Source organism: Camelus ferus, chromosome 17, assembly GCF_009834535.1.
Source record: "Camelus ferus isolate YT-003-E chromosome 17, BCGSAC_Cfer_1.0, whole genome shotgun sequence".
Taxonomy (NCBI): domain Eukaryota; kingdom Metazoa; phylum Chordata; class Mammalia; order Artiodactyla; family Camelidae; genus Camelus; species Camelus ferus.
In genome coordinates this window covers 35938690-35962952 of record NC_045712.1, presented here as the reverse complement: position 1 = coordinate 35962952, position 24263 = coordinate 35938690, and the positions used below count along the sequence as shown (strand labels likewise).

At 47.2% G+C, this 24263-nt stretch overlaps 1 protein-coding gene across 2 annotated transcripts in view; it reads left to right on the top strand.

Annotated features, from left to right (window-relative positions):
- TAMM41 (TAM41 mitochondrial translocator assembly and maintenance homolog) overlaps positions 1–24263 on the top strand; it is a 219933-nt gene that overhangs the window by 82045 nt on the left and 113625 nt on the right. For both annotated transcript variants that reach the window (XM_032458987.1, XM_032458988.1), the window contains exon 8: positions 15752–15828. In XM_032458987.1, coding sequence (XP_032314878.1) covers positions 15752–15828 — 77 coding nt within the window. The remainder of the gene's footprint in view (positions 1–15751; positions 15829–24263) is intronic.

Genomic DNA, 24263 nt, shown 5'->3' with positions numbered 1-24263 from the left:
AGTCCCTGTGCACTGTGAGCATTTCAGATTGGCAGCCGCTGGGGTTTGCCTTACGACCCCTGTGGAGTATGACAGCGTGGGAAAAACTGAAAAATAAACTACTTATTGGGAACGTGGTGTGGAAAAGAAAATGGTTTTTACAAGACTCACTAACTGGAGCCTTAAACAACCGTGAGGAACAAATGGAGAGTTAAAGACCTTATTCTTACTTAACTGAACCCCAGAGGGCCTTGCCGTGTGTTGCATGGGTTATATCAGTCTTGATGCCAACATCCTGGTCTTGATGCTGACAGCTGTGTTCTCTGCCCTGCCATTCTGCCTCTCCTCCCCTCCTTCTCACCATTGGACCATGCTGGACTTCACAAACCCACAGAGAAACAGAGAGGGAGATTGGTTAACGATTTTGTGGCCCATGGAGGAGACAGAATGATGGTTCCTAGAGCATCGTTTTCCTGTTCTTTCTTTCCCTTCTAATTTTTTTATCTTTTAACTTAGAAAATTTCAAATATATGCAAAAGTATAAGACACTATAAGAACACTGCAACAAACCCCCTGTAGCCATCAGTGGCTCACCTATGATCAAGTCAAGGACTGTCTTATTTCTTCTGTCTCCATGCACCCACCTTTTGGATTATTTTTTAAAAATAAACTTCTGGTGCGTTTATCAGATCCTTGATTTGAAACACATTCTTATCAGTGGTCCGTGTACAGCCTGCTTTAATTTTTTTGGTTACCTAAGTACTTTTTTGTTTTTGTTTTTAGAAATTTGCCCAGTTTTTTTCCCTTTACCTTCTTACATACATATATAGTTATTGTTGTAAAATATACACAACATAAAATTGACTATTTTTAACCATTTTAAGTGTATAGTGACATTCACATTGTTGTGCAACTTTCACTTAAGTAGTTAATTTTAATAGCGACGAAAAACTAAGACTTTGACAATTATCTACATCTAACCAATGGTTCCCTTCCATCCACTCTACACCCATGCAATTCCCTTCCACAGGTACCCATCATTCTGAATCCTCCAATAATCTTTCCCTTACTTCTTTTTAATATAGTCTTATTGCAGGTGTATGTGCTACCACAATTATTTTTCATGCATCTGTAACATTGCAAATAGGTTATTATGCTGTATGTAATCTTTTGGGACTTGCTTTTTTTCACTTAATATTGTCAAGATTCACCTCATTGTTGCAGGCCACCACAAGTTGCTTGTTTAGGCTGCTAGCATTCTCTTGTGTGGATAGTCTGTGCCCCACTCTACTTCCAGTGCACCTTGATCTCGACAGCACGGTTTTTTCTTAGCTTGAGTGTGTCTGGCATCTGCATGATCAAGACACTCAGACTAAAAAAAAAACCCTGCTTGGATGTTGCCAGGACAAAGTCACACTAATGCTGATGTAAGGGAAGCAGTGAGATTAATCCCTGGAAAGGTCGAAGACTGGTCACATCCATGAGAAAAGGCCCTCTGTCCCCATGATTTATTGGCAGAGTACAGCTCTCTCTAAGCAGTGATGGAAATTAAAGAGGCAGCTTTAGGACCTCCACACTGACCCCGAATGGAAATCATTTAGCAGCACACAAGTGGCAGAGTTGTCATACAGATCAAATGAGATAATGATATATGGGAACACTTTGTAAACCCCAGAGCCGTTTTATAAATGTGCAGTTGCATTGCTATTGTTATCATTACTCATTTGCATCATCCGGGCAAATCATTTTCCTATCCCTCCATGATTAAGGTGGCCCTATGTTTATAAGGTGCCCCAGCAAGACTGAATTTTAGGCAGGAAGAGAGAAGGAGGGAGACGTGAATGTTCCCAAATACTCTGCCTGGTCTTTAGTCCCTGTGTCAGAGTAATTGTCTCTGTTCTACAGGTGAGAAACCTCGGCTTGATAATGTGCCTGAAGTCCTGTAAGTGGCAGAGGTGGGGTTTGGATTCAGATCCAGGTCTGTCCAAATCCACAGCCCTGTTTTTGTTTTGTCACACTTCCTGAAATCTGCCCTAGCAGTCCTCACTCTTTCCTCCCTCTCTGTCCTAGTTCAGCAGGATGCAAACCTCCTCTATCATCTTCCTCAGAACTTTTTCCTTCATCTGAGACTGTTGATGAACTAAAATGGAGTCTAAGTGAAGATATCTTTGGGAAGACTGGGAGCCTTCCCAGCTTTAATCTGTGAATTTCAATCCGATAACCAGGAGAGCAGGAGCAGTTATGCTTAGGTCAACACATCACTTGGGTGACCCTATGTACAGCAGCCCTGTGCGGAGGGCAGGAGAGGGCCTTTCACAAGGGACCGCAAGACGGGGGCTCTGGTTCAGGCAATGACTCTGTCCGGCTTAGGTAAACCTAATCTCACTGTTAAATGGAACCTGTCCTGCTACCCAACCTCGGGGAAGATCAAATGAGGTAATAGGATGAGGTAATAGATGGGGACACAGCTTGAAAACTGCAAAGCATTCCGCCCACCCCCACCGCCAGCACGAATGGAAGCTGGTATTTGTTTTTGTTGTCATTCCTCTGCACAGAGCCCTCTCCCAGGGAAAGCCCCGGAGTAGGCGCTCCTAATGACTGAGGTTTGAGAACAGCCAGAAGGCAAGCAACACGAAGCCGTCTAAAGCAACCCAGAGGAAGTCCAGTCCCTGACTATTTATTTTATGAAGTTAGCGGCTGGATATGTTAAGCAAATGTTTTTCTTAATTGTGGCAGTATGGGGGAAACAACGCGGCAAGGGCTGCCCGGGACCGGGAGGATCAGGCCTCCACCCCTCCCACCCCCACCCCGAAATCGCCGGAGAATGACAGTAAAATATTAAAGACAGGGCTTTTCTTTTCGTGGTCACATGTCTACGCTGCCGCTGTAACAAGAACCTGCACCAACTAGAAATGTTTCACCTCCTCCGCTCTGCCCCTCCCCGGGCACACTTCGGAGCCGACCGGGTTGTGGACTTCAGGAGTTTGCCAAACACAGCAAACACTGGGGTGTGAGCGGCTGGAGGGGACTCTTTCCACTCTGATCTCCCTGCCTTCCTCCTCTGTTCCCTCCCTTCCACACTGTTTTGATTTACTAGGACTTCCTCCTCGGGGCGAGGGAGGGGGAGGAAAAACGCTGCCGAGCGCCTGGTGTGTGTATGTGTGTGTGTGTGTGTGTGTGTGGAGTGTAAAAGGCTGTAATGGGAGGCAGCCGAGCGGCGTCTGAGTGCCCTGGACTGCAGCAGCCGTTCTGATCGCCGTGGCACCTGAGCACACACCTCCCCAAGCAAGCGCGACCCGTCCCTTCAGGTACGCGTGGCCGCCGGCCTGTCGGTGCGGAGTGGCTGGGTGTGTGCGGCTCCCGGGCGGGCGAGGCAGTGCCCCAGGTCGGCAGCCCGCGGAGCGCGGAGCCGGGGGAGGCTGGCGGCGCCGACGTGCGCGGCGGTCCTGCCCCTGAGCCGGGGTGAACGCGCCCCCTGGGCGCGCTTCCCGAGCGGGTCGGCGTGAGAGGCGGGAACGCGTGTGGGTCGGGAGCGGAGAGCAGCGAGGTGCCTCAGGGCCGGTTCGAATGCGCGGGCGCTTGGCCGGCTGCGTGGCGATTCAGGGGCCGCAGGTCCAGCGGGTACGGAGTCTGGCTCGACCGTGGACGTCGTGGTCTCCTGTGCTGTGTCCACCCGGTGTGTGAACCTACTGTGTGCGCGTGGGGGCCGTGCCTGGCCCGCAGCGGCGGGCACCGGGGCGCGCACGAGAGGTTCGTGTTCATGCTTGTGCACCGAAGGTGTGTTTCCGCTGCCTGGGCCTTTGGGGTACGGTGTGTGTCAGGGGCTGGTACACACAGCGTGCGCCAGGTCACTCGCTCCCCGGGGCCGGCGCCTGCTCCGGGGTCGGACGCACCCCGGGCCCTCCGCAGACGCGGGCCGCCAGAGCGCCTCGGCACCCACGGGCGGGCGGGGGAGGGGAAACGAGCCTCACTCGGACGCGCGAGGCCCCGCCCCCGCCTCCGCCTCCCAGCCGGCTCACCTGGGCTCGGGCCCCACCTGCTGGGCGGGAGGGGCGGACCCGGGGGCGTGGCCTGGCGGGCCCTGAGGAGCCCGGCTGAGCCCGGGTGCTGGCGGGCGGCGCCTCATTCCAGGGATTCCTCGCGCTCCCGCGCTCGCGTCCGCCTCGGAGCCGGCTCGGCGCGCGCCGCCCGCGTGTGCGTGTGGGTGTTTGGAGGGGGGCGTCGGTGCCGGGGTGCGGGCGCGAGCGCGCCTGCGCGTCGGCGCGCCCCCGGAGTGCGCCCGGCCCCACGCGCCCGGCAGTCCCGCCCCCGTGTCTGCCCTCCTCCGGGCCCGGTCGGCCCGAGGCGGGCGCGCCCAGAGCCGCCCGGCGGTGAGTGCGGGAGAACCGGGCCGAGCGAGGGCTGGCCTGCGGGGAGCTCACGGGTGGGCTGACTCGGAATGGGACGGGAGCGTCCTTCGGGAAGGATGGGGCGGCTTGTTCTTGCCGCGTAACTTGAGGCTCCCGGTGGGAACTGAAGCGCCAGGGCTCCCGGAGGGAGAGGTCCAGCGTCTGAGGTGGAAAGTGCCCCGGGAGTCTGAGGCGCCGGGCCGGCGTCCTGCCGCCCCTTGGTCCTGGCCGGCGGCAAAGGACAGCTGTGGAGCGGGACCGCGGGAGAGGGCCGAGGACGGGCCGCTGGGACCGTCTCTTTTCTCTCTACATACTTCCTGCCCCCTCCCCAAAACAACGCCACACACTCTTTCTGCACCAAGCGCAGGCCTCGCTGAAAGCAAAGGTCTTTTCCTTTTTTGTTTTGCTTAAAGTCTCGTTTGATTCATCACAGCGAGACCTAAAGGTCTTAGGTTAGGATGACAGTACTTGCTGGGGCTGTTAGTCTTTATGCGCTTACTGGCATGTGTTCGTCTGTTTAAGCCAGATAATTAAAAAAAAAATCGGTTTCACTTTGATCATTAGTGCTGTATGTTTGCTAGTTGCATTTCCTTTACTGCGGTTAATAAGAACCAGGAGCCTGGCGGCGAGGTGGGGGTGGGTCTTCTAGTTTTTATCAGCAGCTGTTTGCCCCTCTGAAACGTACTATCTCCCGGCCTGTAGAGTTTGAGTATCTATTTTCCAAACCCAAGCCTCCCTTGAAAATGAAGGCTCGCATCTGTTTCCTCTGAACGTTCAAAGACAAAAACCATAAATGTTAATTTTCCGATTGGTATTTGAAGGTCAGTTTTGCGTTCCATTTTAGCATACCAGACATTAACTGTTTGCTCCAGCCTCCGAGTCCACACACTTGTAATGTTCATTGTTCCCTGCTTGCAGCTTGTGAAGTCTGCGCATGACCGAGGGGAGTAACGTGGGTAGTTTAAAGAGCGCTTAGGGGTCACCGCCTCCAGGCTGTACTGAGGGTGCGATCTTGGAACGAGTTGTTTATTCTCTATCTCGAAATCTCAGTGCTCGGATTTAAATAATGGGTTTTAGAAATACTTTACTCAGAAGTTTATTGTCTTATACTCAGGACAGTTTTGTGTGTGTGTTTGTTTTCTGTTTCCTGTTGCATCTGGCTGAAAAAACCATCTCCCTCTTGGTAGGAATGATGTAAACCCCTCAATTTGTTGTTTAATTTTGGCAAAATTTTAATCCCAGGCTGATTTCCCCCACCACTGTTTTTTCACACTTCTGGGCAGCTTGCCTTTGCTTTCTGTTTGGAAGGGAATGGAAACTAATTTTTATGTTAACCGAAACACAATACAATTAAGAAGATAATTCTGCTATAAATAACCGTGGATTACACTCCAAAACTGAATGTTGTAGTCAAAGCAGCTCTGGCTCATTTTTGGAGACGAGTTCAAGTTCTGTCTCTGTTACCTACTAAGTTTGTGACTGGAAAAATTTATTTCTACTTTGTGCTTTATTTTCCTCTGTAAGAGGATGGTAAAATCCGACCAGATACATCACAGAGTTTCAGGAATTACAGGGAATAATGTGCTTTGAAAAGAATTTTATAATATGTTATTTATAAAAGTCTTTGAAGACTTGAAAGAGCTTCATAAACACAGTCATTGCTACTTCCCCCAACTGATTCTGAACTATGTATCTGAAGATTTTAACACTTCTTACAAAATGATAATTATGAAGTGAAAACTTTCACTTTCAAATGGTCTGTTGAATGAGAGTTCTGTAGTGGGAAATTCCTCTTAACTCCTTAGGGAGTCAGCCTTGTCATCAGCCTCTGGTGGTGCCAAATCAAACCCAAAGGAAGATTTTACTTTGTCTCTTCCAGGCATCTCTCTCCTGGATAGTTCTGCTGTACAACTTTTAGTTTGCCTTAATGAAATAAGAAGTAAAGTAACCATAGCAAAAGTTGCTTTGCAATTTTGAATGTGACTTAATAAAATAATAAATCATAAGTTTAGGAGGTAAAAATCAAATATGTTGGGAAAATTCTAATGTAGCTAAAAGGGATATGGTGTGGCAATTTCAGCATATCAAGTTGTCTGTTTATGGCTTGTGTTAAACAAGCTGTTGCAACTGTGAGGACCTGTGAAAGAGACCGTTTTTGTGTGTGTTCAGATGTTTCTAAAAGGTGTGTTAATTGAGGCTCATTTGTGATTCTTCCCGGGAGCCTGTCTGAAGTTGATCGAGTCTAATGTGGGAGCGTAAGAGCAAGGAAAAGAGATGCCGAGCCTGTAGGCAGGGAGGGGCTGTTCACAGTGAAACACACGAGGAACACAGCGACTTAGAAATTGGACTGCCAATTCTTTATAGTGTTAATTGCCAAGGTAGGGAAGGAAGGAGTGGATTCAGGAGGTGCTGAAATCAGAAAAAATTCTTTCCACCTGGGATATAGTGTAATAGCCCTTTTGCAGAGGAGGAAACCCTGATAGAATGTGCTTCCTGGATCTCCTGCCTCCGGTCTGATAACCAGATACAGTCCATCCTCATTTTTCGTGGAGTCCCCTATTTGTGAATTTGCCTCCTCACTAAAATGTGTATGTATCCCCAGGTCAATACTTGAGGCAGTTTCATCCCGGGCACAGTGGTTCAGCATTCACTAATTTAGTGTTCTCGGGGACTGTAGAACACAACTACCGCAAGTGATGAGAATTAACCATAGTTACTGACACCGGTGTCTAGAGAGCTCCCTGATGATGCAGTGCGTCGTGGGTAAGAAGACTTTGTCTAGGCTGCTGAGAGGCTGGGAGTTGAGATTTTGGCACAGTGAGGACTTAGACTGGGGTCTTATGGGAAGTTTGCCAACTTGGACTATAATACAAGCCCACGTCTCTCATTCTTGGTGGTAAAAGGTCCCCGAGAGGATGTGCCACCTCAGTATTTGTGACTAGGAGATTCTGCGTATCCACATAAAATAGATGGCAAGAACAAGCATATCCAGAATCAACTAAAAATGCCGAAGAGCTTCTTTTATTTCATGTGAGGATCTGTAGGAGGTTGAGGTCTTAAAAATGAAGAGACAGAGTCACAATAGCTTAAATACGAGAAAGAAAAGCAAAGTGCATTTTTTACTTGACAACAGTTTTGAAAAGTGGTGGGAATTGCTAGTCTACTCAGAAAGTCCAGACTTGAAGTGTATTTTTCCTCCTCGGACACAGTGGCGTCGGTGTGGCCCCCTCAGCCCCACCCATGCCCCTATATAAGCATTTTGCAGGGCGCACTCTAGGGGGATGGGTGGACTTGAGCCAGCAGTGAGAGTTTGACACCAGCATTGGGCAGCCGCACATAAAGATCACAAAATATGCTGTAACCTAAATTTGGTTTTGCAGCTTTAAGTCTGTATAGCGGCTCTCAGCCGGCACGTGGTTGCTTTCATACAGTCCATGCGTTTGCATAGCTCACATGGATACCAAACTGTATTACAGAAGCTGAGAATTTTGGTCACTGTCTGTCAGCTCTTGTTGCCAGGGTCATCAAGGTGACTAAATGCCACGTCCCTACCACCCCCAGGCTGAGGAGGTCCATAGAGTCAAGCCTTGGGCCATTTTAGCAACAGAAAACCTAATGTGGTTGACGTGAGCATTCACGCAGGGGTTTCCACCCAGAGTGGTACCCCTTACTCAGCGAAAGCCAGCTGGGACCTCAGTCTCTCGCTGATGTGATGGGAGGTGGGGCAGGAGACAGAGCTATGTTGAGGGCAGGCACCTGAGGTTGCCTTGTTCTTGACACCTAATGGGTCCCACTTTGGAGGATGAGAGGCCGCGCAGCTTATAGACCTGCCTCCTGCCCTGTAGAGGTTTCACGGGAGGGGCATTAAACCTTTCTGGAAGGGGTACGTCCTGTACCAGCTTACCAAGTTCTTTCATTTTCTAGGACAGTGAGAAGACTGCCGATGGAGCTGGCTCACATTCCTGGGGTTCGTATTTGAGGTTGACAAGCCCTTGAAAGAAGCCTTATTAAGGGCTTTACACAAATGTATTTTTAATTCTCTGGAAGGAAGCATAGAACGTGTAGACGTATTGTTCAGATTTCAGACAGCTGGCCTTCAAATGCATGTTCAGGAATGATTTGTGTAGAAGTAGGGAACTGGATGTAAGCGGAAGTTGGCCAAGTCCTTCTGCTACTGAACTTGGTAGGATGCTTCAGGTCATGGTGAGATGGGTCCATGCCCGGGACCAGCCTGGATGAGGGAAGGCGGATGGGCAGCGGCTCCATCTGTTTATGCCCCTCCTTTGGTAGTGTGACCACTGAAGGGGTATTTTGAATAGCGGCTGGCTCTGTTTAGGAGTGTGGCATACAATTTAAGGTCATGAGAAGTACAAACAACGAGGTGAACGTTTTAAAGCATCATTCTCTGAGCCTTCAGAGGTATGCACTGGAGTCTAACAGCAGCTCTTCTGGAGCATGATGAAGGCGAAACCATCCTCTGATACTGAACCTGTTCTTGGAGACTGAAGCCCTCAGGGCATGTGTTGGATTCCCATGCTGCTGGGGCCCCCGGGAGTCCTGTGTCTGCCCACCCTGTCACCAGTGGACGGTGTGAGAGCCTTCTTCCCTGCCTGGGTTACTGTTCATGGGACCCCATGCCTGTCTCCTTTCAAAGAAAGTAAAATATGGCTTGGTTTTCATGTTCCTGGGAGGGGAGGGCTCGTCTTCCTTTGCTTTCTTTAGAAATTATCAGATTATTGCCTCATACGTATGTCAAGGTGTGGGGGAAAGAGTACAGGACTAGAAGTCTTGTCCTAGTCGCTGCTGGAAGCTATTCTTTATTTTTTTTTTTTAATTATTTGCTTATTTTTTTTTTAAGATAAGCTAAAGCAACTGTGCTTTTCTCCAAAATGTCTTTATGAAAATCAGCTCAAGAACAGTAAAAACAGCTTTGGATGATGAGTTAGGAGACTTGGATTCTAGTCTTCGCTTCTTCAGGAAGTCACTTGCAGTCTTGGCTCCTTGGTTTTTTAAGGAAAATGTAATAATCCTCTTTGGCCAACTCACAGTGAGAATCCAGTGAGGTAATTTACACGAGTGTGTTACGGAAAGCGTGTGCTGTGTAAGCGGGCAGTCGGGGCAGGATGGGAACCCGTGTTTCTCACGAGTTCACAAGTTTTCATTTATGTTGTATCATTCAATCCACATTCCAAGTCTGTGACCTCAGGAAGTAGGCAGTGTGGTTAACCATTTTCTTGAAGTGAGGGAACTGTGGCCTGGAGCGGTTAATAGACTGGCCCCCGCCATTCATGCTAGGGATTCAGAGCAAACTCTAGAACATACTAGGCTTTTCCGTGATGAGTGATAAGTGAGTGAACCTGTTGCAGGAAGGCTCAAACTTAGGTTTTCTGATGCTGAAGTCCTGGCTCTGCTGATTTAGCAGATGGTAAAGTGGGAGAAGAAAGGGTTAACACAAAAGAGGTTTTTAGCGAGAAGAGCAGAGATGATGGGAGATTGGGTGTTAACAGAGAATGTTTTGCAAGAAGTGAGTAGGGCATCAGTTGGACACACTGTGGAGAAGAGACGGCTGGGAGCTTAATTCACGTCTGCCTGGAGCTATGCTTGCGTGTGGCCACTGGAATCTGGTGACAATTGGGTCTGAAATTTCATTTCAGTTGTCCTCTCTGAGACACACAGCCAACCATAGACCAAACACAGCATGGCTGACATTCGTGTCAGTTGCTTCCAGGGCAGTGAGTTGACTTTTCCTCTTCTGTAACGCCTGTATACAGTGTCTACTAGAAATAGGAGATGCCCCGTGAAAGCCTCTGAATTCCTGATGGCCGGACGACCCGTCCCCGCCATGCCGTGGTGTGACACTTCATACGTGTAGGCTTGACTTAAGTTGTACTTTGTTAGCTGAGGCCGAATTAGATTGGCTCAGGTAGTGGTCCTGATGGAGTGATGGAACAGGGCAAGCAGGAATTAGCGATACTGAAGTATGTGCATCTGCATGGTGGACATGCCGTCATGATTCCAGGATAGTGATGTCTTCCGGTGACGGGTTTTTGGCCTGTGACAGATCGGCAGGAGCATCAGGAGGTGTCAGTGTGCCTCTCCCCACCTCCACTGGTTTTCCCCTTGAGCCAAGACAGCTGTTCCATGTTCTCTCACTCGTTCCTAAATTAAGCTGTAATTTGGCCACTGTTACTTGAAGAGCCAAGGAGATGTAGCTCTCACCTTGGAAATCTCCTTGGAACACTTTCCTAACATATCTTGAAATTCCCTTGACTGGAAAAAAAAAAAATCTAATACACCCCATCATTCTATTCCCAAGATAGACCCTTTTGTTCTCTTGTTGAGCAAAAAATCCCAGTCTTTTGTGGAAGCCCGAAATAGTGGTGTTCACATTTAGAGCTGAGCTTGTCATTAGCACCAGTTGTCCCTAAGTTTTAGTAGCTTTATAAGTGATACCTATTATTCCTTAATTCTCAACCTTAAGCTATTTGGAAGAACATATTGGGGAAGAGGGAGTCTCAGGAAAGGAATTAGAGGCTGGCAGAGAAAATGCTGACCAGTGCTTGGGGAAAAAAAAAACCCAACAAAACAAAATGCATGTTCTCTCCATGATGAGCTACGTTCATAATTGACAGCCGCCATGATAACAGATGAACGGACAGGCCAGAAATGGGCTGCAGTGGAGTAGAACCTTTACAGATGGACTTCATGTCTTTTTCCAGAACCGCATACCTCTCCCATTAATGGTGTTACTGTGTTCCAGGTGTCAGCATTTCGATTGATTATACTTTTGGTTATCATTGATGTTATTAAAAAAACTATCACAGAAATGAGAGCACATCATCGGGAGGTCCTTAGAGATATTTTCCAGATGATGCACAATCTTTTGCAAAAGGTAGCAGGTGACTTATGGTTCATAAAGGTTAGACAATAAACCAGACATGTCTCCCCACTGTTTAGAACCATTCAGACCGTTCAAGGACTTTCCACTGAGCTGCGTAAGATCTTAGCTTTGTCTCGCCCTGCGGAACCCGCGTGACCTGGCCCGCACCCGCTTCCCTGCCTCCCCTCCCGTCCTCTCGCCGGCCCAGCGCCGTGGTCACAGCAGCCCTCCAGGTCTCCGTGTCCAGCTTCAGTCTGTCCCGCCTCCCTCCCCGCCACCAGCCTAATTCCTCTCATCCTGTAGGTTTCTCATCTCAGAAATCTTCCCAGATTACTCCATCTAAAGTAGTGGCCAGTGCCCTTTTTCAGTAGGTTTACCACTGTTTGCAGTTTATTTAATATGTTCTTGTGTGTTTTGAGAAATAATTATCTTAATATATAGAGAGCCCGTTCACGTCTCATAACACCTTATGAGGGAGGTGGTGTCAGCATCCCCATTTTACAGATGAGGAAACACACAGATGAGAAGTGTCTGGTTCAGACTCATTGGCTGGTCTGAAGGTCGCCCTCCTAACCGTTATGCTGATTTCCTTCTCAGTGGAGCATGACCGTCCATCAAATACTGGAAGCATACTTTTCCCCCACGTTGCTCACATGTTTTATTGGGTTTCTTAAGACTGTGGATATCCCCCAAGGCATAAAATCCAGAAGGCTTTTCTTCTTGTATTACTGTGATCGGCCCCCTTTACTTGGGTCTTTTGTGCCTAGATGACGCCTAGCCCCTGGTCCTCGTCTCCCACCTGTACCCTCGGGCCTCCCTCTTGTCCGTATCTCACACTTGGTTCCCACAGAGCTCACTGAACCACCACCAGTGACTCCTCCCTTCACCCCTTCGGGTCAGACCATCCTCCCCACAATTGCTAAACTGAAACAGCCTTAATAACACATTCCCCGCCTGCTCAGGGGCTCAGGACCGCCCTTTGCCTGCCACACCGAGCATAAACCTGTCTGGCTGCCTTCGGCTCTTTCCTAACCCACCCACCTCCGTGCTCCCCCAGACTCAGCTGCTACTGCTCCTTAACAGGACTCTCAGTCCTGACCGGGCTGGTCTCAGTCTCCCTGCTGGGTTCTCATTCCTGCCTCTGTGCCTTCCCTCGGGCGGTGGGTCCAGCAGGACTGTACATGTAAGGATGAGACAGGGCACTTGCACCCAGGAGATATTCAGAGTGTGAGCCAGGTGAGTAAGAGAGGTCAGGGAGGAGAGTGACTGCCCTGGGGAGAGATGTGGGGGATGCAACCTTTGAAGTGGCTTTTTAAAGCACGCATATACTCATTCACACACTACACACACAGATGTTCACAAGGTAAACACTTCAGCTGACACCGGTCTCTCTTATCACATACTGCACATTTCAGTCTGAAATTATACTTTCTTTTTTATTCTCTTAAATTTGTTACCCTTTTCCATCCTTGTTCACGAACAAGGCTATATGTAACTCCTTAAGGGATCATATCTTCATTTTTTTCTGTGACTTCTTCCGAACACTTTGCTGAACTCAATTGTGTAATAAAGATTGGATGGTTGCATTAAGAAGTTTGCAAAGGCAAGTGCCTTACAGATGAACCTTAAACACTTAATTGCTTATCTCCCCACCACTTTGAATGTAAGTTGCTTGGGGTAAATAAACTTAAATACCTAGTCTTCTGTGTGCCAGGATTCTGGGTCTACTTTGGCATTTGGTATTTTTATGCTTTGATATTTTGCTTCTTTGCATAATACTTTATTTCTGCACATACTTTGCATAACTCACGACTTATGTTAATGTTGTATCTTTTGGGATGTAGATTTTTGAAAGGATTGTCCTTCAGCTTGGTGAGGCAATTAATTTAAGGAATTATGACTCCAAACACTGCATTACAGAGTAGAAATGCTTATCAGCATTTACTTAATCAAAAGAAAAGACCTTAAACCCAAATCTTGCCTGGATAGGAAACTGGCTTGCGTGAACAGAATGGAACTGAGTTCTTGGGAGTTCAGCAAACCTTTTCCCATCAGGGAGCTCCAGACTTTTCTTTGTTTTCTCTGCTTTTGAACGAGTTCCCAAATCCTTAATTGTCGGAGATGGTCTTTTCTAGTTTACAAAGGAGATCAGGACTGTGAACGTCACTCAGTTTTCTCCCTTGGGCCTCTGTTTTTTCTTATCACCCGTCCCTGCCCTTGACTCTGAAAAAAGAAGAAATTTACTGGTTGGTTTATGACCTCACTGTCCTCACCGTCCTCCCTGTCACTCAGAGTCTCCTTGGACTCTCCTCTGACATCTTGAGACCTTGCAAGCTCTGTGACTTCTGTCTGCAGTTTTCTCTTTTCTCCGCTGCCCCCATACAGCGCCCCGATCACCTTCTGCCGAGTCGCTCTGTCTTCCAGATCGTCCCCCTGCCTTCGGCTCCCTTTTCTGTAGAAAGGGACTGCATGGCGCTACCAGAATCATTTTCCTAGAACACATGGACGGCCAAGTGTTTTCTCTGCTCAGCTATTTCGGTGACTCCTTAATGCTTACAAAATCCAGCCCAAATCCTGTTAAAGCCCTCAGTCCTCCTGTGATGTGGCTCCAGTCCACGTCTCCCTCCCTGTGTCTCACTTCCTGTCCCCCTTTGACTCTCTTCTAGCTGATTTAGGCTGCTTGTTCTTGAATGGATTCTACTTGCATTTTTACCTTCTCTGTTTTTACATTCATTCTTCAGAAGCTCAACTCACCTCCTGTTTCTCCACGAAGACCTTCAGGGTTCACTTGTATTTCTCTAGGATTTTATTTACAGCACTGTTTTGGCCCTGAGCACATTTTGCCTCCATCCACGATTTCCCTAAGTGTCCCCTTGGAGCTGTTTCTGGTTAAAAGAATGGCCAGTGAAATTTGAGAGATTTCAAGCAGATGGACGCACCCCTGCTCCCCACTGCCTTTGCCCCCCGCAGAAGGCAGAACCACATATCAGAAACACAGGAAGGAAAATAAACTCCTTAATCTGGTTGAGTCTAGTGTTTCCCAAACTTATGTATCATAGAAAAAATTTTCTTACAAAATATGAACATCTACTGCAAAACGCTTTGGAAAAACACTGCCTTAAACTTGATTTCTTGTGGGCAAGTCTCCTGTACAAATTGAATGCTCTTTGAAGGCAATGGCTGGGCTCTGTTTACTTTTCTGCCTTAGTATGGAGTTGTTAATGTTGACTGAATGAAGTCACATGGCAAGATCAAGAGCTGGTGTTTCTTGGAGGCCTGAAGTGTGAATATTGTAAAGCCGTTGGCTACGTCTTGTAACTGGCACACACGTAGTAGGTACTCAGTAAATGGTGAAGAATGCTTGATAAGTGCTGAGTGTCTTTATTTTTTTCCATAAGCCCTCCAGATTTTTTTTTCTTATTTCCATTTTAAAAATTAATGAAAAAATTTTAGGTGGCAATTTTTTTTTCTTTTTTGGAGGGGAGGTAATTAGGTTTATTTTTATTTACTTATTTATTTTTAAATGGAGGTGCTGGGGATGGAACCCAGGACCTTGTGCATGCTAAGCACGCGCTCTGCCCCTGAGATATACCCTCCCTTCCGAATGTCTTTAAAAGGTGCCCTTAAGAAGGTATTTTTTCTCAGTTGTTGCGCTAAGAGGGTGTGTCTGTTTTCCTAATAAATGTGTGCACGTGTATATTTCAATAATCCAAAAAGGAAAACTGGGTAAAAATGGCCTGATTTTCTATAGGTTTTTCACCATCTTGAAATCTTTTGCAGAGTTTGCTTTTATTAGGTATGCTTGCATTTAAGAAAATAGAATTAAAAATAAAAGTCCAGGTTTATTAAAAAACCTGGCACTAGATAAATCGGTGATAGGTGGTGGTGATAGCTACAAAACATGACATTTTAAAGATTCCTGTTGGGCTGAAAATACTGTTTCACTCACCATTGGAATTCACACACTTCTCCTGAGTACCTTGCGTGTTTTAAGCCACGCGGTTATGCAGCCTCAGCTGAGGAGGCAAAACAATAGAATGACTCAGTCTTAGTAATTTTTGTTAACACAAACCGACAGCAACTACCACCACAACAAAAATCTCAGACTGGTAGTAATGCTGTGTTCATAGGGTAGCCTTTGTTCTGAGGACTGTTTTTCACTGGGGATGTCTGTGCGGGCATGTTGTTGCACATGCGCATGAACATTTATAAGCACAAGGACCATGAGCATGAATATTCACACCGCCCCTCCTTTTGGTTCTGACTTGAGCTGCCTCCTGGTATTGGCAAGGTGTGGCTGAGCAGACAGAATGGAATTTAACCCCTTTCTCTGTGGGTTCCCCAGCCGCGTCCTTTGGATTTCCTCACAGGGTGGGAAGCGTTTCATCTTCAGAATTGTGATTTGCATTTGTTGGAGGAATCATTCTGCTTGTTAACTACCAGGTTTCTAGAAGAGTCTTTTGAATTCCATTAAAATTTTTTTTTCCTCTCTTTTTCCTTTTAGGCTCCAATCAGGAATGGAGACACCGCTGGATGTTTTGTCAAGGGCAGCGTCCCTGGTGCATGCGGATGACGAAAAACGTAAGTCAGGATTCTGTTTTCAGTGCCTTTGACTGATGCCCCCTTGTCCCCTGCAGTATAATAAAATCTCGCGTTTCTCCACATGGTTATGCTGTTAATTTTGGTTGTCCTCTTCAGAGATAACAGCTTGGCATCCTTAACTTTGTTTTCAAGTGCCAGAACATGTAGGTCTTTCTAACCGTTATCTCTGGATGCTAAGGCTTGTGCTGTTAACTCCAGGAAGTCGTTTCCTTCGCGGCTCTCGCTCGTGGGATCTGGAATGGAGATACTCCTTATGTGTCTCTAGAAGTTTAGATGAGTATGTGTTGGTTGATGGACTAGTTGAGCAGCAGAGAACTAGAGAGGCAGAGAATCATCCAGGATCATTCATGTCATTGGAAGGGTGCAGTACATATACTGGAAAACAGTGGTGCAAATTCCATTTGCGTAGCTGAGAGGGAGCACATAGTGGGGGGAAGGCATTCACTAACGCGACGGGGAGGGGGCAAAAGAGAGAACAGGGGCATTGGAAGGTCACTTGCCACTGGGTTAAAGTGATTTTCCTGCTCGTCCTAAGGTATATTTGTCTTTAAATGTTCCTGTTCAAAGTTAAAATTGCCGGCTGAACAGTATTCGCAGGAGTGGCTGTGGATGTGGAAGCAAGGTTGAGAGTTCTTTTTCTAAGCACTAAAATACTAAAAAAACCAAAAACGTCTATAAGGTTGAGCTGTTACACGTCTTCAGGTCCTGAAGATGAGCGGCTTTCCGGTTCAGTTCTCCATGAACTGGCGGCTGAAGTGCGTGTTCCTTAAGATGTCAGGTCTGCCTTTTTGCTCGCTGGTAGGACTTTCATTTGCCTAAGCCTCAGTTTCCTCGTTAGTAATGTGAGGTAACATTACCTGCTGACAAAGTATCTGTGCAGATGAAATGGGCTGTTGTGTATACAGTGCTTACCCTCGCGCTCAGCTCCTGGGGTGGGGGCGGGGAGCTGCCTGGCCCTATTCTCTCCTGGGCCTTGTTGACCCCCTGGTAGGACTCTCTCTGCCCTCTAGGTTATCGCTGTGTCTCCCCCCTCCCCACCGCCACTCACACGAGATTATCTTGACGCTAGTGATTGGGTGGGGTAGCCATCAAAGTTTGTTTCCCAACCTCACATAATTTACATTTATTTAGCTTTTGGTTGTTGGGAGGTATAATTACCCCTTCCTGAGGAACTCAGGGATGTTACTCCCAAGGACACCGAGCTAGGGAGAGGCAGCTCGGGTTGTTGGCTTTTATCTGAGCAGCAGAAACTCCTTTCTGCCTCTGAGATTGCAGTCACGTTCCTGACTTGAATAGCTAGCTAATAGGTTTCACTAAACATTCATATAGTTAATTTATAAGTTTTAAAAAAAATAAGACACTAGTATGAATTTCTCTGTTTTGTACTGCCTCCTTGTAGTTAGGATCAGTAAAACAGAACAGTGTTATTACGAATGAAAAGTGAATGATGACCTCACGGTGGCTCTTGTGTCCTGAGGGTAGAGAGTAAAGGCTTCTCGTTTGCTGCTGCCTGCCCAGGTCCCTTCCTGGAGCCCAGCGGCAGGGTCCCTCTGCTCAGGTTGGAGGCCAGAGGCCTGTGTAGTTACCAGCTCTGCGAGCTGCGACTGAATGCTGATGGGAAAGGGGCGTTTATCGGTGGACAAGGGGGCTGTCCTGCCTTCGTGGCGCTTAGAACTTACTTGTATGTAGACTCTCGGGGCTGCAGAGTGTGTCCAAGGGGAGACTAGGTGCGCATGTGACAGACGCAGGGCCTCCTTGGAGCCTATGGTTTTGGAGAGCAGTTTCCACGGAAACAGAATGACACTGCCGAGGGGCAGAGGGGTTCTTCCTCTTCTCCTGCGCTGAACACAGCATTAGTGTTTTACAGAGTAAGGATGTATTCATATGTAAGGCCAGAAGCATCACGGGGGAGACTTTATTGTGGAATGTTCTTCTTTGGACTCTGGTGCTCCCAGTTGGTTTAGGAATAGGCTAGCATAATTCTGGAATCCCGCTGCAATGGTGTCAGCATCTCGGGATCATTTTTTACATTTATAGAAGAGCAAAAAAAAAAAAAAAAAAAAAAAAAAAGCCCAGAGATGTCGGTAGTCATTATTAACATGGAGGCAACATTTTTGAGAAACTTTTTTTTTTTTTTTTTTACTGTAGTGCTCTGTGCACCACCAGCAAGAGAGGAGAGCTGCAGAACCATGGATTGCTTCGCTGTATCTTCTGTTACCTAGTAATGTTAGGATGTGAAAATGCATGCAGTTAATAGACATAGCACTTGCAGCCTCTCAGGAGACTTCTTTAGGCCTGTTTGGCCGCGGGCAGCCTGATTCGGCTCTCTGTGCCCTAGGTTAACTCTGTTCCAGGGTTTCTTACAAACTGCTCTTCACAGTCCTCGGCTGGAGGGAAGTCTTGTGTGTGTGATCTGATTTGGGTGCCTTGATTACAAACAGAAGAATGTTCTACTACTTGAGATCAGTCGTCCAGCTCGTGAGGGTGACCTGATCTCTTTACTTTTGCTCCTGGAGAACCAGAAGCCTAAGCCCTTCTTTTTTTTTTTTTTTTTTTTTTTTGAAGATGTTATTGTTTTAGCATTTGCAGTAGGAGAGTGCCAGTTAGGAACTGAGCATTTAAAACCTGATAGCCTTAAAGCGTCATTATGTCTACCAGCAAAGAATAAAAGAAATAACTCAATAGTGCTCTGCAGAGCTAAAGTCAACAGCGAAATGGTGGTTTTGTAGTAACACAATAGCCACTTATCTGGATGGCCTGGAAGGAATACATTTACTTAAAATAATCATCCTGCCGCTCATGAGACACTGATTTAATCAGCACCCAGGGTAATCTTGGAAGGTATTTAATGAAAATACAACATGAGATGGCCGATTTTCCATGTGCTTGAGGAGTCTCTCCTTCCAGGGATCATTAATGCTGGTGCTGGGGAGACCTTAACCTTTTCCCAAGTCTTTTCTAGGAGTCAGAATTGAGCAGAACTTGAGGGCAGGTCACGTAGGCAGTGTTGCTGAAAACGACACCTGGGTGCGTCCTGAATACGATGGCTCCGCTGCATCGTGGTTGGTACCGGACACTTCCTTTTGGTCGTTTTTTTCCTTGTATCTTCGGCGCGTAAGTTCTTGTATCTGCTGACTTCCTCACATAGACTGAAATAATTTTCAGGAACATGTGACTTTGTGTCTGGGATTTCGGGGGGAGGGGATGGTACTTTGGATCCGGTCACAGAAGCATGCGTGTGATCAGAACAACCTGGAAAGGCAGGCGTGAGCGACACAGAACAGTAAGAGGAGGAGGCCGCTTCTGTAATGTTGCTGTGGCTACTGCACCTAGAGATTAGCTTGTTTGGTGAAGGTCACTGAAAGCTGACTAGTTGGTGCAGCATGAATTACCATATTCCTCCCAAGGAAAGCGTTCCTAAGAGTGTAAGTTTTTGTTATTATGGGGACTGATGCTCCAGATCCCTGGAACATTTTCATGTGTGTAGGTTGTGGTCTGTTTTGCCTTAAAAAGGAAAAAAAAGAAACCTGTCTGATTAATTATAACGTAAAGATGAGTCGCACTCAAGTCGGGTTCGCCCAGCTGGGTTTACTGGTCGGCCGCATCAGTAAAGCCGCTGTGTGCACAGGGAGGCGCCCAGCCCTTCCCTTTGACCAGACCAGCTGGGTCTGCTCCTGATTGTTCTTTCTCTCTTTTCCTCTTATTCTCTTGCCTTTCCTCTCTGCACTGACACAGTGGCTTTCAAACATTGTGACCGTGGCCCAGAGCGAAAAACGTTTACATTGTGGCCCTTGTGCTCATACTGGCATAAAGGAGACAGAAGCTTCTCAAAGTAATTCTCACCCTGACTTCGCACAGTGCAGCTTGATTTGCCTGCATTTCTTTGCATTTTACTTTGTCTAAATAAAGGGTGGGTCATGACTCAGGACGTTGACCTCAGAATCCACGAATGAATTGGGACCTGCAGTTGAAAAAACATGATTTGGTTTGTGTCTCCTTCATTGGGTAAACTTGCTTCCGGCTCCTGCATTTATGTGCTGGGAAATTTGACCGACACGTGGGCTGAGAAGGTGCCGGGCGCCAGGGTGTTCAGACGAGCTGGGACACGTCCGCGCCTGGACGGGGTGATGTCATCACATTGTTCTCGGTCAAGTGCACGGGAGGACTTGGCACGCCCATCGTGAGCAAAGGGGACCGCTGCATTAGAGACAGCTCCTCTCCATCCTGAGCCTGTTGGTTCCTGACTTGGAGAGTCAGTGCTCAAGAAGACGGGCACTCCCCTTTGGTGGAACCTATTTAGGTCCGTCTTGTTCCCCAAAGTGCACTCCCAACTGCACCACAGCTCCATCTGGACTACTGCTTGGTAGACACTGATTGACAGCACACCAACCAGATCCTTTGCAGCCTAATTTGATGGCTTTGATCACTGTATTTGTGATTTTTATCCTTCATATCCTGAACACCTGTAGGGACACCATGCATCCAAGAAAGAGGCTCCCCGTGGCAATGATTCCCAAAGAGGGGAGGAAGGAGTATTTGTAGGCAGCCTGCTGGGTCCCTTTTCCTAGATGTGAGCTACTGAGTCACTGGTCTAACAGCACTCCTTAGGGAGTTCTGCATCTGTGTCTTTAAGAAGGAGGGGCTAGGTCCTTCTAGGTATGAGATGCTGTGGTTCTTTATCACAGGTCCTTTAACCAGGTTCACTGGTTGTTTCTCTTTTGTGCCATTTCCTTCTCTCTCTCCCCCCTCTCTCTTTATATATATTTAATGTATATCCTCTGTGTGTGTGTGTGTATATATGTATATACACACAGGTATATATGTGGATTATTTTTACTGAAACATTTGAGAATCAATGCGAGCTATCATGCCTCTACACGGCTAAATACTTAAGTATTTCCTGCGAATAAGAACATTCTCTCGCATGACCACAGCGTGGTTATCTTTATTGCAGTGTTACTTACATATCCATCAGCGTAAAACTGGGCATAAAATCTTTATGCTTATAATTCTTTTACAACTTCATAACCAGAACATGAATTCACAATTTAAATATAGCCCGTAAAAGTTAGCCGTGATCCAACAGATGACGATCCGGTACGGCTGGATCCTGTCCCAGCAGCGTGTGGTACCCACCTCTGCCGCGCTGGGGTTGCTCTGTAACGTCATCCCCGCCTGTCCTGCCATATGTCCGTTGATACATTTCCCCCACCGTTGTTATCTGTGCAAACTCTTGTAAAATGTTTCATTGTGCAGATTATAGTGACATAAACTGGTTTTCTCTCAGTGCAAATGCCTTAATTTCATGTTAGGTTTGTTTCTGTCCTTTCCTCATTAGGCCAGGAAAAAAAATGCCAGCACAGTCACCCAAATCCCGTGCTGACACTCGGTTGTATAGTAGGTGCCTGATCCAGGATATTGCTTGTGTCAGATTTTTTTTTTTTTTTAAAGATTCTCATTGAAATAACACAAGTGAAAACTCCTCCCAGACCCCTGTGGACCTCAGTTGAAGGGTTACTGTATTACCTTGTTCAGTTCTCATACAACCCTATTCAGTGGTACTGTAATTAGTTCCATTTTATAGACAAGGACGCTGAGACTTACAGAGCGTAAGTCACTTGTGGAACGGTGCTTAGCTGGCAGCGGCAGTGCTGGGCTTCGAACTCGAGCAGCGGGACTGTGAAGCCTGAGCCCTCGCTGCCCCTGCCGTGGGCTTTCCCAGGCAGAGGGCCCTAAGGACGGGGCTGCTGATTAAAAACAAACCAGACTGCAGATACTGCCTCCACTAGCAAGCCGGCAAAGAGGTTTTCATTCCGAGGAGGTTTCCCAACCAGTGAAACGACATTTCTGAAGTATTAGGGAGCTGTCATCAGCCACACATGGAGACCGGGTGGTGGCCCGTGTCCGGTGCCGTCGTGCGTGTCCGCGGCTCCGGTGTTGCTGTGAACCTCCCCGCACACGGAGCTTTCCTTTCCAGTCAGCTCCTGTCACCTCCCGGAGGGGGCTCGGCTGTTCACAGAGTAACAGGAGCCCTCAATCCCGGGGGGTCCAGGCGGAGCTGAGGTGACCACTGCTCAGGGGCTGGACTTGACCTAAGATCCTGAGGGTCTGTATTAGACCCTTGACCTGTTCAAGGCCAGGGTTTGGCTCCAAACCTTCCAAGCACATATGATCAGTGTTTAATAAACGTCTGTAGGTAATAAAGTGACCGCCAGAGGGAAAGGCTCATCTCTAAGGAATTAATTTATTGAACACTAGCAAAAATGACTCACTCTGATGATCACTGTTACTACTAATAACGGACAGATTCAAAGGAGTACTGTATCCCGCTTGACAAGTCTTCGTAGTTTGCACAACATGTTCATTTGATTCTTGTAACAAGAAACTTTGCAGTAGACCGAGTGGGAGGTATCAGGGGAAAAAAATGAAGCTTTGACTTTGGATGCCTAATTCAAGATTAAAGATTAAAAAAACAAAAAAGCTCGAGGTGCTTTGTCCCCCTCAGTGTCTTTTTTTTGGGGGGGTAATTTTATTTATTTACCCCTTAGTGTCTTCATGTGCGATGTCATTGGAATCGTGGTTACTAACTGGGTGTCGCCTGTGGCCGTGCAGCGCAGAGCCCTCCCGGGAAGGAACCGCGGGTCTCTGGGAGTGTCTTCTGTGGCCCCATCACATTCCCAAGCCTCCTTCTGGTTTTCAAAATAAAGGACTGAATTTACTGCCCTCTCTAAAGGGCTGGCATCACTGATGATATGTTTTGTGTATTCAGTTGTTTCCCTTATGTGAACAATGGCGTTGAAAAGATGATCTCCCCGTTGCCCATTTTACTCTAAAGAGCTTCATAAAACAGAAGGTGGGATAGTGTTACGTGCTTACTTAAGACACCCGAGGTGTGGTCAGAGGCTCTAATCAGAAGATTGCTTCCCAGGGCAGGCACCTGGCACTTAATCAGAAGGGCTGCCCTCCAGAGACAGCTACTACAGATGTCTCTGCTGTTTTTGTAGTTTTATAGCAGATCAAATTAGCATATTAAATGTTAGAAATGGATCTCACTGGTGAGAATAATGGCTTGTTAATTAGCATAATGGATGCTGGAAATAGATTCTTCCACTGAATAGCTCTTTAGACACTTGAGGATGGTTTATTATGTTTCCTCTAAATTAATTTCAATCTTTAGAAATTCCTGCTTTCCTTTAATACACAGAAAAATGTTTTGAGCTATTTTAATGTCATTTGCAATTCAATGTATAATATCAGATTCAAGAATCCTTGGATGAAGTACTTAGTTTTTTTTTTTTTTTTTATCTGATGCATACTTTCGCCTGTGCTCCTTTGTCTCCCAGGACAGTTGGTCCTCCCTCCCCGTCCTGTCCTCTCTTCCCCTCCCTGCATCTTGAGAATCATTGCCTTAGTCAATATTTTGTCCAGACATCTCAGCACAAGCACCCCCTTCTTTGTTGGATGTCTTCAAACCCATCATTTGAAGTTGCTGGCCCCTCCCCCTGCCCTGGCTCATCAGGGTCCCCCCTGTAAGGTGTACCTTCAGACTAAACACTGATCTGCGTGTGCGAGCTGGGTCTTGTGTACCCAGGAGCGCCACCAGCTTTGACCTCTTCCAGAGGTCTTGGGGGTGAAGGAGCAAGGGGAGGGGCGGGCTGGTGACAGGTGCATGAAGCAGCCGGGGGAGGACTGCAGGGGCAGGAGGCAGGGGGCAGTCCCCGCTCCACTCCAGCCTCTCTGTGCCAGAGCTGCTCACAGCCGCCAGTTGTGCGGGTCTCTCCCCGGCCTCAGATCTCAATCTCATGTTGGAGCTTGGAATCAGCCTGGGTGGGAGTATTTATGCCAGAGCAGGGCTTTTTTGTTTTCCCTCCCTCCTGTTTTCCCTCCCTCCAGAGCCAGTTGTTACCATTTACCAGCAGGCTCCTGGCTCCAGCTGACTGCTGTTACATGTGAATGTGCAGTGCACATTGTTCCTGACAAGCTGAAACCTGGATTTTTACGTAAAATTTCTAGATACGTAAAATTCCGTGGGAGCTAAACAGTGGTTCCTTCACCAAGTCTGAACCCATAAGTATCTATCCAGTATGTGCTTCTGCGTCTAGTCCCAGTACTGGTATTAGTAAAACCTAAAAACAGATTTTTTTTTTAAAAAGCAACTTTGGAGAGCGGAGGGTATAACTCAGTGGTAGAGTGCACGTGTAGCATTCACGAGGTCCTGGGTTCAATCCCCAGTACCTCCATTAAAGATACATAAATGAATAAACCTAATCACCCCCCTCAAAATGCAAATAAAAAGCAACTTCAATGAGCTTCTCCTCTCCCCCTTTGTAGTTGAGAATTAACAAAAGCAGTGCTTTACGAGCTGGGAAAGGTGGTATTTTTATTTATTTAAAAAAATTGGGGGGGGTTAATTA